Below are 16,799 nucleotides of genomic sequence, written 5' to 3'. Positions count from 1 at the left end.
CATTGAGAAACTAAAATTGGAGAAGCACATCTATATTGGATGATTGTAAGCCAAAAGATCACCAGAGAGAGCACGAGGCCATTTAGAAATGAAAATAGTGTAGTGGCCTGGCGGAGGCCAGAGAAAAGGCAAGACGCCAGGCAGTGTTTAGTAAGATTCTTTTATTAGGCTGTGAGCTCCTGCCCACAGCGTAGTTCTCCTAGGGATGAGGAACGCCTTCCCTTGGTCTGGCTTTTAACCCCTTTCGCCTGCCGTCACGTAACGAGGGGGCTGACCCAAGGAGTGGTCTGATCCGCCACAATAGACTATTTTTAAATCAAGAGACTACTTACCCCAGGAGTTAATGCAGGACAGCAAGCACAGGAGTGAATTGAGAATTGGACAATGTATATTAGAAGCAGGGTTTGGGATGACCTATAGGTAGGTTATGGGGGATAGAACAAGTTGACCAACCAGGAGCATGATTAAATATTCAGGTATTGATGCAAGAAAGACGTGGATTAAAGATTTATCAGTGAATGATCCCAGGTTCTGGTTGGATGATGGTGGGAGTGCAAGTAGGCATTCAAAGTGTTAGCACTGACATAGCTGGAAGTTCGTCTCAAAATCAAATATAACACAAAGGCTATGTGACACCTGGGTGAACTAAAGGGAATCGCCAGGAAAAGTGATGGAGATGTTAGGTAGGAGCTAGGAACTGCAGATGTTGGTTTACAAAAAAAAAAAAGTGCTTGATTAACTGAGCAGGTCAGGCAGCATTTCTGGAGTATAAATGGGGGGAGAATCAATAAATCAGAGATGCATAGGGACTTGGGAGTGCTGGTGCAGGAATCCCAAAAAGTTAGTCTGCAAGTCAAATAGGTAGTAAAGAAAGCAAACTCAAGGCTAGCATTTATTTCAAGAGGGCTTGTCTACACTACAAAAACAGGGATGTAATGCTGAGGCCCTTTTAGGCGCTGGTAAGACCGCATTTGGAATATTGTGAGCAATTTTGGGCACCATATAGAAACATAGAAAAATAGAAAATAGGTGCAGGAGGAGGCCCTTCAAGCCAGCACCACCATTCATTGTGATCATGGCTGATCATTCACAATCAGTAACCTGTGCCTGCCGTCTCCCCATATCCCTTGATTCCACTAGCCCCTAGAGCTCTTTTAAATTCATCCAGTGAATTGGCCTCCACTGCCTTCTGTGGCAGAGAATTCCACAAATTCACAACTCTCTGGGTGAAAAGGTTTCCTCTCACCTCAGTTTTAAATGGCCTCCCCTTTATTCTTAGACTGTGGCCCCTGGTTCTGGACTCCCCCAACATTGGGAACATTTTTCCTACATCTAGCTTGTCTAGTCCTTTTATAATTTTATACGTCCCTATAAGATCCCATCTCATCCTTCTAAACTCCAGTGAATACAAGCCCAGTCTTTCCTCATATGATAGTCCCACCATCCCAGGGATTAACCTCGTGAACGCATGCTGCACTGCCTCAATAGCAAGGATGTTCTTCCTCAAATTAGGAGATCAAAACCGCACTCAATACTCCAGATGTGGTCTCACCAGGGCCCAATACAACTGCAGAAGGACCTCTTTACTCCTATACTCAAATACTCTTGTTATGAAGGCCAACATGCTTTCTTCACTGCCTGTTGTACCTGCACGCTTACTTTCAGTGACTGGTGTACAAGGACACCCAGGTCTCGTTGCACTTCCCCTTTACCTAATCTGACACCATTGAGATAATAATCTGCCTCCTTGTTTTTGCCGCCAAAGTGGATATCCGAGGAAGGATGTGCTGGCTCGGGAGAGGGTCCAGAGGTTTACAAGAATGATCCCAGGAATGAGTAGGTTAACCTATGATGAGCATTTGTCGGCACTGGGCCTGTAGTCACTGGAGTTTAGAAGAATGAGGGGGGACCTCATTGAAACATACAGAATAGTGAAAGGCTTGGATAGAGTGGATGTGGGGAAGATGTTTCCACTAGTGGGAGAGGCTAAGACCAGAGGTCATATCTTCAGAATTAAAGGGCGTTCTTTTAGGAAAGAGATGAGGAGAAATGTCTTTAGTCAGAGGGTGGTAAAGCTGTGGAATTCTTTCCCACAGAAGGCTGTGGAGGCCATGTCAGTGGATATTTTAAGGCAGAGATAAATAGATTCTTGATTAGTGCAGGTGTCAGAGGTTATGGGGAGAAGGCAGGAGAATGGGGTTAGGAGGGAAAGATAGATCACCAATGATTGAATGGCGGAGTAGACTTGATGGGCCAATGGCCTAATTCTACTGCCTTCACTTATGACCTTAGTATATGGATAGGTGATATTTTGGGTCCAGTTGGCAGCTTTGTTCAATGATTCAATAACTACAATAAGAGTGGATCTAGACACGTGCTGTTTCATCCAAGCGGACAATGGCAATGAGGAGTCAGAGAAGGAAGGCATGGTCATGTCAAAGGCTGCAGACAAGTCAGGAGTGATAAGATGGGATTGTTCATCTTTGTGCACAATCACATTTTTTTTTTGGAACTGAACAGAATAGAAACCAAACTGCAAGTGTTGAGACAAGGAGACCCAGGAAAAATGGGCATGAATTTAAGGCCACGGCACATTTAAGGACTTGAGTGGAAAAAGTGGTTCCGGGATTTCAAGGTTTTTGGAAAAACGGTGGTAATAAGAGACTTGAACATCATGAACATTTAGAACGGAGATGAGGAAGAACTTTTTCAGTCAGAGAGTGGTGAAGGTGTGGAATTCTCTGCCTCAGAAGGCAGTGGAGGCCAGTTCGTTGGATGCTTTCAAGAGAGAGCTGGATAGGGCTCTTAGGGATAGCGGAGTGAGGGGGTATGGGGAGAAGGCAGGAACGGGGTACTGATTGAGAGTGATCAGCCATGATCGCATTGAATGGCGGTGCTGGCTCGAAGGGCTGAATGGCCTACTCCTGCACCTATTGTCTATTGAAACAGTGTGGCAGGAGAATAAGACCTGCCCCAGTTCATCATTTCTGGAGTTCCTTAGGGCAGCACTCTGGACCCAAACATCTGTAGCTACTGTAACATTGATCCACCATCTAACATAGGTCCAGAACTGTAGAAGTTGCAAAATTTCATTTGCAACTCCACAAAGAATGGAGCAGTCCACAACTGCATTAATATGGGGCAAATAATACTCATGCCCCAAATGTACATGACAATGACCCACTTCCAATAAGAAAAAGCGTGACCACCTCTTCTTGTCATTCATTGGCATGACCTTCACCAAGACACCAATTGTTAACATTCTGGGGAGAGACAGCATTACCTGCGCAGTAAATTCAACTGCTCACCCATTTGCCAATTCCTAATAATATTTCATTCCATTTACTATGCCATGGTGATTAAATGTAGTTGTTTCTCATCCTACTAGCTCTCCTAGCTTCCGCTTTCTTCAGGAGATTCCTATCCCCCGCACAGTTCCTGAATACCATAGTCCATCAGTAATTTATTACAAATGATGAATGCCTCATAGTGGGGTGACTGAAAACCACTTCACAGCGGAAGGCATCATATTGCCTTCCTATCCAAGATTAGAACGGAGAAATCCAGCCAAACAGGGAGAGAGGTAAGTGATACCACGAACAGCTGAGACAAATGAAATACTCGTGAGCATTTTGGCACTGCAAACCATAACTGAGTTTTCTTCAGAATGCACATGTGACATTTTAATCCAGCCCTTTCAGAGGATTTGCATGTTACACATTCTGGTACATGCAAACAGAGATGGTGAGCAACAGGTTCAACTTTCAGACTTTCCAAATAGGTGCTGCAGGAATGTTTAAAGTGCAGGCCGGGGAACTAGAGAATTCAAGCGAAGCTATATGAAATATTGGATCTAACATTCAATGGAGCATGCAGAATAGCCACAAGCATGGAAAGGACACAACACTTTGCAACACGGATGTAACCCCAATCAGGGAGCAAGCCCAGAAGTTGTAATGCCGGCACGGTTGATCTCTGCACAGCTGAGTCTTTTAGACTTTCGAGAGAGATACAGCTTGGAATCAGGCCCATTGGCCCACTGTGTCTGTGCCGACCAACAATCACCCCACACACTAACACTATCCTATACACTAGGGACAATTTAAAAAAAAACACAATTTTACCAAAGCCAATTAACCTACAAACCTATCCGTCTTTGGAGTGCGAGGGGAAACTGGAGTATCCGGAGAAAACACACGTGGTCACAGGGAGAACGTACAAACTCCATACAGGCAGCACCCGTGGTCAGGATTGAACCCGGGTCTCTGGCGCTGTCAGGCAGCAACTCTACTGCTGTGCCACTGTGCCGCCCTCAAAATTTGTACTCGACACTTGTAGTCGTGCTACAATTGGTTACGACGAGGGCCTTCAGTGGGAAAACATGAAAGACAGATGCAGAAAGATTGTAAGCCACATGGATGGAAATGGTGTGAAGGCTTGCTATGAAAGTCACCCAGCTTCAGACTGCCATTGAGAATAAGAGTTGGAATATCAAGAGAATAATACTCTGTGAATAAGAGTCGGAATGTCATGATGCAGCTCTATAGGACTTTGGTTAGGCCGCATTTGGAATATTGCATCCAATTCTCGTCACCCCATTACAGGGATGATTTGGAGGCTTTGGAGAGGGTGCAGAGGAGGTTTATATCATATCATATCATATCATATATATACAGCCGGAAACAGGCCTTTTCGGCCCACCAAGTCCGTGCCGCCCAATGATCCCCGCACACTAACACTATCCTACACCCACTAGGGACAATTTTTACATTTACCCAGCCAATTAACCTACATACCTGTACGTCTTTGGAGAATGTACGTTTACCTGTACGTTTACCAGAATGGTGCCTGGATTTCAGCTGCAGGGAGAATTGTTTTCTCTGAAATGTTGGAGGTTGAGGGGAGACTTGATAGAAATATATAAAATTATGAATGAATACGTTTATTGGCCAAGTATGTGCATATACAAGGAATGTGCCTTGGCGATGAGGGGTATCGATAGGGTAGATGGCCAGAATTTTTTTCCCCAGAGTGGAAATGTCCACCACTGGAAGGCATAGCTATACGGTGAGAGGGGGAAAGTTTAATGATAATATGCGGGGTAAGTTTTTTTTTTCCACACAGAGTGGGGGCTTGGAAACATTATGGCAGGGGAGGTTGTAGAAGTAGATACAACAGTGGCTTTTGGATAGGTACATGGAAATGCAGGGATTAGAGGGATGTGGATCACGTACAGGCGGATTAGATCAGTTTAACTTGGCAAAATGTGCACGAAAAACATCACAAGCACTTTTGATTAAAGCAAAGTAAACTGGTCTTAAGCAGGAGGATCAATGCTATTAAGAGGGGGACAGACTGTTGTGTCGCAAGTGTACAGGCGGGTCCAATTATGTTACAGAGTATTAACTGGTTTATCTGGAATCATGACCTTTAATTGGATCAATTCACTGGTGCTGAAGGACTGTACGTTTCATGTGATTGCAGCATTGGGCGAGTCAAGCTGTGGTGAAGTGCACTGGTTTCAACTTGTTCAGTTGAGTTTGACAAGTAATTTAGGCTGCACAGGCACACTAGCCTGGTTACTCTCTCCCAGCTTGACCTTCCCTACAGCTCCTCTTCACTGAGTAAAACCTAACACATAATGGGTGATCGTTTTGTCGTGTTGAGTCCACTGGACAATCCTGAGGTTCCTGTTTCCTACCACTGTAATACTTCATCTCACTCCTATTGGGACCCATGTGCCTGTGGCCTCCTGCACTGCTTTGAGGCCCAACAGTATCAACAGCTCAGCTTCCCTCTGCCACATTGCAGCCTTCGAGACGATCATTTAATTCAATAGCTTCAGGTAACTACCATTTTAGTTTCTGCTGGAACTGACCAGTTCTGTTGAGAGCATCCATCTATTAGAATATTGGTTCTGTTGATACTCTCTCTCTCTCTCTCTCTCTCCCAGCTTAACCTTCCTAAAAGCTCTGGATTTCTGGTTTTCATGCACTTTTGTTTGTGTCCTCTCTGACTTCACTCATCAATATATCAACCAGTTTATCCCACGTTTCACCTATAACTAATATTCCCTTTGTCCTATCCATCCTTTTACCATCCTCACTAACTTAAAATTAGTTTCTCTCTTTCCCAATTTCTGACAAAGTATCTTAACACAGACCCCTGACCTGTTGAATTTTTCCTGCAATGTTTTGTTTTGAATTCACATTTACAGCATCTAAAGTCTTTAATGATTGTAATAATGCTGCTATCCTTCAGGAATATGGCAGACCCGAGGTTAGAGCAAACTGGAGTTGTAGGGTATGCTACTGCAGTATTCTAACAAATGCCTACCAGCTATAAAGCTATATTAGAAGTGTTGTTCAATCAAATCCTTTTCAGTTTTCAGACTGACCCAAAGAAGTGACTGACCCAAAGAAGTAATTCCTTGGCCATCAAAGAAGTAATTCCTTGGCAGCAGTTCCTTGGCAGCAGTTCCTTGGCCATCAATTAGTATTGATTATAATATTGATCTAATTATAGTCATTAATTAAAATTAGCACTCTCCATAGGCTCTAGTCAAACTCCAGACACTCAAAACTAAAAATTCCATCAGTGTCGAATCTTCATTGTGGGAGATCTCTCTCCAGTGAGATGTTAAATTAAATTCCCATCCATCACAGATACATGGGATTATTTCAAAGCACTGTTCCCAATATCCTGGGAAATATTTATTCATCAATGCCCAGTTTATTTGGTTATCATATTGACGTTTTTGAAAATTTGCCATGACCGTCTATGGTGTTGCCTTCATTACCACAGGAAATTATTTCAATGGCTGTTAATTGCTCTTTTGGATTTCCATAATATGAAAATCGTCATTTAAATTCAATTGTTTCCTATGACCATTTAGTAATTTAGCTTAAAATGTTTCAAGAAACAGCAAATTGTAATTTTATGGTAACTTACCTCATAAATATTTGGGTGCCACATTTTTGTCAGAAATCTGAAGGTTGGTGGAGAATATGGGTAATCTATTGGGAATTTCAGATGAGCCTAGGAAAAAGATAAAAGGCAAGGTCAAAGCAAGTTACTTTTAAAGCTAGTGTAATGCATTGAATAACTAATGTTGAGTAACTTGCCTGGAACCAAGATATGAGGTAAAAATCATTCCAAGGTAAAATGATGAATTAACCTTGGAAGGCTGATACTAATGCTTCCTAAAACATGTTTGCACATGAGGTGGTATAGCATACAGAGAAGTGCATAGTAGTTATGTTATTAGACTAGTAACACAGAGGCCTGGACTACTGATCTGGAGACGTTCAAATCCTACTATAAAGGCAGGGGAATTTAAATTCAATTAATTAACCTGCTGGTGTGAAACTATTAGATTGCCTAATAAGTTAATTCAGTTCACTTTAGGAAAGGAAATCTGCCATTTTTACCAGGCCTATCTAGCCTCCAGACTCAGCAACATGGTCGAAATTTAACAGAATCTGAAATAATCCAGTTAAAGATGCAAGAAAATCTAGACCTTCACATGAAATGGATAAGTAAACCGAGTTTCAAATAGAACACTTCTGGAAAAAGCATTTTTTGGATGGGTAACAAATACTGACAAGCAATAAGTACGAGGTGTTGCATTTTGGGAAATCAAACCAGGGCAGGACCTTCACAGTGAACGGCAGGGCTCTGGGGAGTGTTGCAGAGCAGAAGGATCTAGGAGCGCAGGTACAAAGTTTCCCGTAAGTGGTGGCACAGGTAGACAGTGTAGTCAGAAAGTTCTTGGTATATTGGCCTTCATCATTCAGGACATTGAGTATATAGAAGTTGGGATGTTATGTTACAGTCGTACAAGATGCTTGTGAAGTTGCATTTGCAGTATTGTATTCAGTTTTGGTCACCCTGCTATCGGAAGGATGTCGTTAAGCTGGAAAGCGTGCAGAGATTCACGAGAATGTTGTCAGGACCTGAAGGCCTGAGCTAATATCATGGCTGTCTGGAATAGTGAATTTCTAAGAGCCGCATCGTAAAAGAATAGTCAACGTTTCAAGTTCAGTTGCAGGGTCCCGACCTGATCCATTCTCCATCCACTTCCCTCCACAGATGCTGCCTGACCCGATGAGTTCCTGTAGATTTTTTGTTCAAGGTGTCAGCATCCAGTCTTTTGTGTCTGCCCCCTTTTCATGTTGTATATTCTTTGTACTCCTATGTAAAAATATTCTTCTGATTGCCAGACCTTTTTTCCTCCATCAGAATACTATCTCATTCCACAACTTAAAACATTCATATCGTGTAGAGTGGAGAAAAATAAATAGCAGTTCTCTTCCAAACTTAACCAATAATGCATTTTATCTATGTTCTCCCATTTTTGGTCCAAATATTGTTCTGGTATATCTATGTGACATCCACTTAAAGGCCAATGTGATGATGTGGTGCCAAGAACTGTCCCTAACTGTCCATAGTGTCCCTCTGCCCCAATGTCCCTAGCTCTTCTGAAGGGACTCTACTGTAAATGTCTTAAGCCCAAGGGATCAACCTCACATTTATGTACATTTAAATCTTTTTGCTCAGTGCGAAACAAATTAAAGTTAAGGGCAAGTTTAAGAGACCCTAATTTCTGTCTTTAGTGGGGCATTGAGGGGAAAATGCTCTGTGTATTTGCTGCCATTTATTTCTCAACCAATCTAAACTGAACTAAACAATAACACTAAAATACATGATCTAGTAGTTCATCACATTGCTGTTTACAGAACAAATAGTGGGAGAAACTAACAATTAAATGTTTGCCGGATTTGAGTTTGTTCGCCTGCACTATTGGCAGGGCCCAAATATGAATTTAGTGAGATGCAAACAATTAAAATATTAGTGGGATGAACCCAAGATCTTCCAAGCATTAATAATGAAGAAATCAATATGTCATGTTAATCTGTATGCCATCAAATGCCAAGAAAGACTGGAGCGACTAGGCTTGTATACACTGGAATTTAGAAGAATGAGAGGAGATCTTATCGAAACGTGTAAGATTATTAAGGGGTTGGTCACGTTAGAGGCAGGAAACATGTTCCCAATGTTGGAGTTGAGTCCAGAACAAGGGGCCACAATTTAAGAATAAGGGGTAGGCCATTTAGAACTGAGATGAGGAAAAACTTTTTCAGTTGTGAATCTGTGGAATTCTCTGCCTCAGAAGGCAGTGGAGGCCAATTCTCTGAATGCATTCAAGAGAGAGCTAGATAGAGCTCTTAAGGATAGCGGAGTCAGGGGGAATGGGGAGAAGGCAGGAACGGGGTACTGATTGAGAATGATCAGCCATGATCACATTGAATGGCGGTGCTGGCTCGAAGGGCCGAATGGCCGCCTCCTGCACCTATTGTCTAAATATACCTTGGGTGGTAATTCCTTATGTCCAACTGTTTGGGCAGGAACGGAAGGTAGAAATATGGTGATGGAGTAATAATATGCTACTATGATTTGCGATATTGAAATAAAATTATCAAACTAAAGTTAAAATACAAAACAACAACACTATTACAAACAGAATCGGTATTTGCAAAACTAGTGGAATAACTGATTTGATCAACAGGGGGCAGCAAATCAATAATACCGGTCAAAATATTCTCTTGGGCAAAAGCTTTCTCACTCACTTGTTTTTTGCTTTCTAAATATAGACATGCACATCAACACTGATTCTGTAATTCCAGCTTGTGCATGAGTATGCACATTTGGTCAGGGCTAAATAAGTACATGCCCTCTACTGCAATAAGCAAAATGTTACCGTAATGCCAGTTAGCACAAATTTTACATAAATATAGCAAAGTTTTTTTTTTTAATCAGTGATATACCGTATATATTTTACATTATTTTACTAATTGTGTTTTCGATCAATGTAAATGTGAATTCAAACCGCTATGAAAATAATTTGGGTTATAAACAGTGAAAATTAATTACCTTTCTTGTATTCAGAAAACTTGGATAAGCCTTATTGGGTCAATGCAAATTAATTCATCTGGAATTTAGGGGTATTCTGATATCAATCTACAATTCTGTTAAAAAAGATCTAACAAAAACGTTGGAGCCTATCACTTCATTAAGGAATCAGTCGAATACTCAGACTGAATGCCAATGCGCAATTAAAACCAAAATAATTTTAAGTATGCAGAATGTTCACTCACTCACAATGAGTGAAAGTTTATCAGACAGTAAATATTTTTCCTATTACTATTACCAGAAGTACTGACATCAGCTCAGAGGCCAGCATTTGTGAGTGGGTTAAAAACTCCTAAGGAATTAAACAAACTAGGGCCCCGCCCAAAATGTCACCTATCCATGTTCTCCAGGGATGCTGCCTAACCTGCTGAGTTACTCCAGCATTGTGACTTTAAAAAAAAATAGGTTGCTATCTGTCCATCTGGTATCATCCTTTCAACATATTTTCACATATCAATCTCCTCGCCCTGCCAATTAAGTCGTAGTTCTTAAAAATCTATTGATTCTTTACTATAAAAGTAATCCTATCAACATTTGTCTGAACATCCAATTATGTGCTGACAATGCACTTCACAACTCTTTGTAAAAGCAAATGCGGTACTATTTTGGAATACCAAATATTAATCTGACTGTGTAGTACTTAATGCTGGAAAACATTGATGAAGGTTTAAGTAATCAGGATGCAGTTACAGCTTTCCCCGGTCCAGGTGCTACACAACAGCTGGATGCATTGCAGCTGGATCTAGCCCCGTTATCTGTGATGTGAAAGCTGGCTCCACAATGATGGCCTTAGTTTCCTACATTTTTCTACGTGCACCACAGGCATTACAGTTTTTGAACGCCTAGCCACCTGTGCACACAACTCTCGATTTGCTTTAGAATTAGCTCGCTCAATTCTTCCTGCTCACATGACTAGGCAGGAAATGCCTTCCCACTATCTCATTATTTTTAACAAAAAGGCCATGCATATCTTACTATTTTTAGGTTTAGCCTTCAGTGCAACCTTTAACTTTGATTCTGCTCTTCAGTTTATAATTTATTCTGACACTGCTTACCTGTCCATATTATTTAACAATAGGCTTTTTGGCTTTCTTTCCACTTCCCACCACATGAACTGTAGGCCTCAGTTTAATGCCAAATCCATTCTTTACTCTGATTCACAACTACTCTGATTGAAAATAATAAAGTGGTTACAGCCAGAATAGAACTCTTCAAATTCAGTGTTGATTGATAGAATCTTGTTAGTGTAAAATGACAGATCCCTTAATATATTTGCAATGAGTTGACCAAGCTCAAGATATTTAATTTCTTCCTCCGAAACAATAATTTGGATCCAATCCATTTTTTTTCTCTAAGCAGTAACTGCATAACTAACAGCACTGGTTCTGGCGTATCAACAATCTGTCGGATAAGGCATGTGTCCTCTGGCAGCTGCCAGGGTCAGTCAAGCTAGATTAATTTCTCTAACTTTCATATATTCAACTACAACAGTGCAACTCGGAGAGACAAACAAAATGCTTGGTATGTTGAAATCAAAATTGTGACATCTTGATAGTAATGAACTCAAACCATTAATTTCAAAGCTACCTTGGAAAATGTTTTGCTTGTTTTTATTGTTATCTTTTGAGGCCAAGCTTTAAAGTTCGATTCAATGAACGTATTTGGAAAAGCAAACAAATGCAATGAGTCTGGTGATCAGTTATATTTAATCGAGCCAAAATATATCAGGCATAATATTTACACAGTTTTTCTGCCCTACCCTTGTGTCCCCTTTCTTTTTAACCCTTCTCATTTTAGGCCTCACCTGTCACAATCCTGCCTGGGCCTCAACCCTATCATGCGTATGCACAAATACTCCTATATGAATTAGATTTAAGTGGGCCAGATCATACATGACCGAGTCTTCAGAGATGCTGCCTGACCCGCTGAGTTATTCTGGCATTTTGGGTCTATTTTGGGTATAAACCAGCATCTGCGGTTCCTTCCTACTCATACATGACCCAGCCTGGTCTTCACATTGGCCGCTGCAAGATCAATTGGCAGCACTAACCTATGATGGACCCAAGAGATCCATTGTAGTGGAGGCCTCCACTCCAAGGCTCATTCTTGCGTTAGAATTAATTATGCAAGGCAGAACAAGGTGGAGGCTACATCTTTTTTGAAGGGCAAGGTGGAGAAATTCCTGAAGTATGAACTGGTCTGGTTTCACAACATATTCTCATAGGATAGCTGAACATTTCATGCTGCTCTGGCTCACAGTACTGTAGAACTAATACATCAATGTACATATGCCTCAAACTCAGAAACTACCAATGAGGGAAAGGGCAAGTATTATGGTGTCCTTGAGAAAACTAAATCGCAGGAAAATTTTCTCCTGAGTGACTTCAATACCAATTTAGGAAAGGATCCAAACCTTTGGAAAGGTGCAATAAGGAAGGAGGAGGAAAGATAACTCCTAAGGAGACCTCAATGAAATTGTTGGAATCACCACACTGCCTCTGCAAAGTCCTCCAAATTCATTAGTATAAAGAGTGAACCATCCTTATTGTCTTCTGCCTAATGGTCAAAATGCCCAGGTTCAAGGCTGGCTCCTGTGGATGGGACATATTATTTGCATGTCTGACACCTGACCCCCCAAAAAAGTCTGCTTCAATCTTCATCATGGAACAAAGAGAGAGGAAACCTATCAAGGGTAATACAAAGCTTCCTTGGAGAAGTATAAAATTTTCACCAGCTCGTGGGAATCCCGGGCCCTGACCACCAGTGTGTGGGATGGTATTGGGATTCTGGAGTCTCTTAATCCGGAGACACAGAAGGCTGCTGAAAACATTGGAAGGAGTGCACCACGTTCTATATGGTGTGCCCATCGGCTCCAACTGTCCCCACCTACGGTTGTCCACATTGGTCTCACCAGCCACCTCACGACCCATTGAACTGGCTATTCTTGACCCCGAGAGACTGCCTAAGGATCAACAGTAAAGCTATCTCTTTAAAATGTTTTTTCTGTAAATTCCTATATTGTCCAAAATCCTCTTGTATCAATTGGTAGATAGGAAAGTATAAAGCAAAGAATGAATTAGAAACATTAAAAGCTATGAAATAATTCAACGGTTAAACCTAATGCTATTGAGAGATATATATTTTTAATAAATTATTCAGTTTATTAATAAGAGTTTTGAGAAAAAAGCATCTAAGATTAATCCATTTTACACATCCAGTACTGACCTGACATCAGTGCTTCAGCCAATCCAAAATGTCCCCGCCTATTTTACCTACTTGGGAAACTGATTTAAAGTGATTGCCACAAGATTTTAAATGGATATGAAATAATACTACTCGCGATGTAACGATAACAAAAGCCAATTCAATAGGTTTGTAATTTTTTGAGAATGAATTATTGAGCTACTTAAATATTGGTAACCAGTATACTACCCACATGGATTAGAGGGAGGTCAATCGCAGACCCTATTGAGATATTAAATATGTTTAAAGAAACGATAAGAAATGTTGAATATACACCAATCAGCCAAAGCATTATGACCACTGACAGGTGAAGTGAATAACATTGGTTATCTTATTACAATGGCACCTGTCAAGGGGTGGGATATATTAGGCAGCAAGTGAACAGTCAGTTCGTGAAGTTGATATATTGGATGCAGGAGAAATGGGCAGGAGTAAAGACCTGAACGATTTTGCCAAGGGCCAAATTGTTATGGCCAGACGACTGGGTCTGAGCATCTCTGAAACAGCAAGGTTTGTGGGGTGCTCCCAGTCAGCAGTGGAGAGTACCTACCAACAGTGGTCCAAGGAGGGACAAACCACAAACCGGTGACAGGGTGTTGGGCGCCCAAGGCACATCGATGCACGAGGGCAACAAAGGCTATCCTGTCTGGTCCAAACTAACTGTGGGAAGATGACAAGCCGGTGGAGGAGTGTGATGCTCTGGGAAACCCTGGGTCCGGCCATTCATGTGGACGTCATCCGGGAATGTGAGAGTTTCCTGGACACGACCTATTGTGAGGCTGTCACGCCAAGGGTCCAGGTCGAGCGAAGGTGGGAGACCATTTCAAAGGGGAGTAAACATGGACTACAGGAGACCCTGGTGGCTGTGCCTATTGCAAACAGGTACATCCTCTTGGGAGCTGTCGGGGCAGAAGACGCTTCCAGTTTGAACGGCGGACAGGTCGGTGGTTCTAATCCAGGCAAGGAGACCCGAAGGGGGGGACCGAAGTCGGGAAGAGCCATAGTAGTGGGTGACTCCATCGACGGAGGTACGGACAGTAGATTCTGTGGCCACAGGCGGGACTTGAGGATGGTCTGTTGCCAGGGTTCAAGACATCATGGACCAGCTTCAGAACATCCTAGCAAGGGAAGGCGATCAACCGGAAGTAGTTGTGCACGTGGGCACGAACAAAGTCGGGAGGAAGAGGAAGGAGGTACTGCAACGTGAGTTTAGAGAGTTGGGAAGAAGACTGAGAAATAGGATGTCGAGGGTGGTTATCTCTGGATTGCTTCCTGTACCTCGTGCTAGTGAGGGCAGGAACAGAGAGATCGGAGATATGAATCTATGGCTGTGGGAATGGTGCAGGGATTTAGATTTCTAGACCTCTGGGATCTCTTCTGGGGTAGGGGTGACCTGTACAAAAAGGACGTGTTACACCTTAACAGCAGGGGGACCAACATTCTGGCAGGCAGGTTTGCTGGTGTTACACATGTGGGTTCAAACTAAGTAGTGGGGGGGGGGGGGGAGGGGTTGACAAATTGGGAATATGAAGATGGAGTTAAAGGGAAAGCGAATACAGGAGAAATTGCAAAGAACTCTAGAATAAATGAGAAAGAAAGTTCTAGATAGGATAAGAGAGTAAGGTCAAGGCCAATGGTGTGAGAGGGGAGGTGAATACCAAAGTTAAAGTGTTGTATTTAAATGGGCAAAGTATAAAAAATAAAGTGGATGAGCTTGAGGCTCAGTTAGACATTGGCAAGCATGTCGTTGTGGGAATTACAGTAACATGGCTACAAGAGGACCAGGGCTGGGAAGTGAATATTCAGGGGTATACAACCTATCGAAAAGACAGACAGGTGGGCAGAGGGGGTTGTGTTGCACTGTTGGTAAGGAATGATATTCACTCCCTTGCAAGGGGTGACATAGTATCAGGAGATGTAGAATCAGTATGGATAGAAATGAGAAATTGTACGGGTAAAATGACCCTAATGGGAGTTATCTACAGGCCCCCAAACAGTAGCCTCGACATAGGGTGCAAGTTGAATGAGGAGTTAAAATTGGCATGTCGAAAATGTAATGCTACGATGGTTATGGGAGATTTCAACATGCAGGTAGAATCATACATGGGAAAATCAGGTTGATACTGGACCCCAGGAAAGGGGGTTTGTGGAGTGCCTACTAGTGTTGAGTAATGAACCTGATTTGATAAGGGAACTCAAGGTAAAAGAGCCATTAGGAGGCAGTGATCACAATATGATAAGTTTTACTCTACAAATTGAGAGGGAGAAGGGAAAATCAGAAGTGTCAGTATTACAGTATAGCAAAGTGGATTAGAGGCATGAGGCAGGAGCTGGCCAGATTTGACTGGAAGGAGACCCTCGCAGGGAAGACGGTGGAACAGCAATGGCAGGTATTTCGTGGGAATAATGCAGAAGTTGCAGGATCAATTCATCCCAAAGAGGAGGAAAGATTCTAAGGGGAGTAAGAGGCACCCGTGGCTGACAAGGGCAGTCAAGGACAGCATAAAAATAAAAGTGAATAAGTATAACATAGCAAAGAAGAGCGGGAAGCCAGAGGATTGGGACTCTTTTAAAGAGCAACAGAAGATAACTAAAAAGGCAATACGGGGAGAAAAGATGAGGTACGAAGATAAGCTGGCCAATAATATAAAGGAGGATAGGAAAAGCTTCCTTAGGTATGTGAAGAGGAAAAAAATAGTTAAGGCAAATGTGGATCCCTTGAAGGCAGAAGCAGGGGAATTAATTACAGGGAACAAGGAAATGGCAGACGAGTTGAACCGGTACTTTGGATCTGTCTTCATTAAGGAAGATACAAACAATCTCCCAGATGTTCTAGTGGCCAGAGATCCTAGGGTGACGGAGGAACTGAAGGAAATTCAAATTAGGCAGGAAATGGTGTTGGGTAGACTGATGGGACTGATAAATCCCCAGGGCCTGATGGTCTGCATCCCAGGGTACTTAAGGAGGTGGCTCTAGAAATCATGGACACATTGGTGACCATTTTCGAATGTTCTATAGATTCAGGATCAGTTCCTGTGGATTGGAGGGTAGCTAATGTTATCCTACTTTTTAAGAAAGGAGGGAGAGAGAAAACAGGAAATTATAGACCAGTTAGTCTGACATCAGTGGTGGGGTAGATGCTGGAGTCAATTATAAAAGACGAAATTGCGGAGCATTTGGATAGCAGTAACAGGATCGTTCCGAGTCAGCATGGATTTACGAAGGGAAAATCATGTTTGACTAATCTTCTGGAATTTTTTGAGGATGTAACTAGGAAAATGGACAGGGAGAGCCGGTGGATGTAGTGCACCTTGACTTTCAGAAAGCCTTCGACAAGGTCCCACGTAGGAGATTATTGTGCAAAATTAGAGCACATGATATTGGGGGTAGGGTACTGACATGGATAGAAAATTGGTTGGCAGACAGAAAGCAAAGAGTGGGGATAAATGGGTCCCTTTCAGAATGGCAGGCAGTGACTAGTGGGGTACCGCAAGGCTCGGTGCTGGGACCGCAGCTATTTACAATATACATTAATGACTTGGATGAAGGGATTAAAAGTACCATTAGCAAATTTGCAGATGGTA

The 16,799-nt window shown here is 42.2% G+C and overlaps 1 protein-coding gene across 3 annotated transcripts in view; it reads right to left on the bottom strand.

Moving 5' to 3' along the window:
- The window catches only part of ube2r2 (ubiquitin-conjugating enzyme E2R 2), an 86,481-nt gene that overhangs the window by 12,834 nt on the left and 56,848 nt on the right, over window positions 1-16,799 (bottom strand). For all 3 annotated transcript variants that reach the window (XM_078430844.1, XM_078430908.1, XM_078430982.1), the window contains one exon: window positions 6,952-7,038. In XM_078430844.1, the coding sequence (XP_078286970.1) occupies window positions 6,952-7,038 (87 nt within the window). The remainder of the gene's footprint in view (window positions 1-6,951; window positions 7,039-16,799) is intronic.

Source organism: Rhinoraja longicauda, chromosome 1 (genome assembly GCF_053455715.1).
Source record: "Rhinoraja longicauda isolate Sanriku21f chromosome 1, sRhiLon1.1, whole genome shotgun sequence".
NCBI classification, from domain to species: Eukaryota; Metazoa; Chordata; class Chondrichthyes; order Rajiformes; family Arhynchobatidae; genus Rhinoraja; species Rhinoraja longicauda.
The sequence above is the reverse complement of the archived record's forward strand: the minus strand, read 5'-3'. Positions and strand labels throughout refer to the sequence as shown.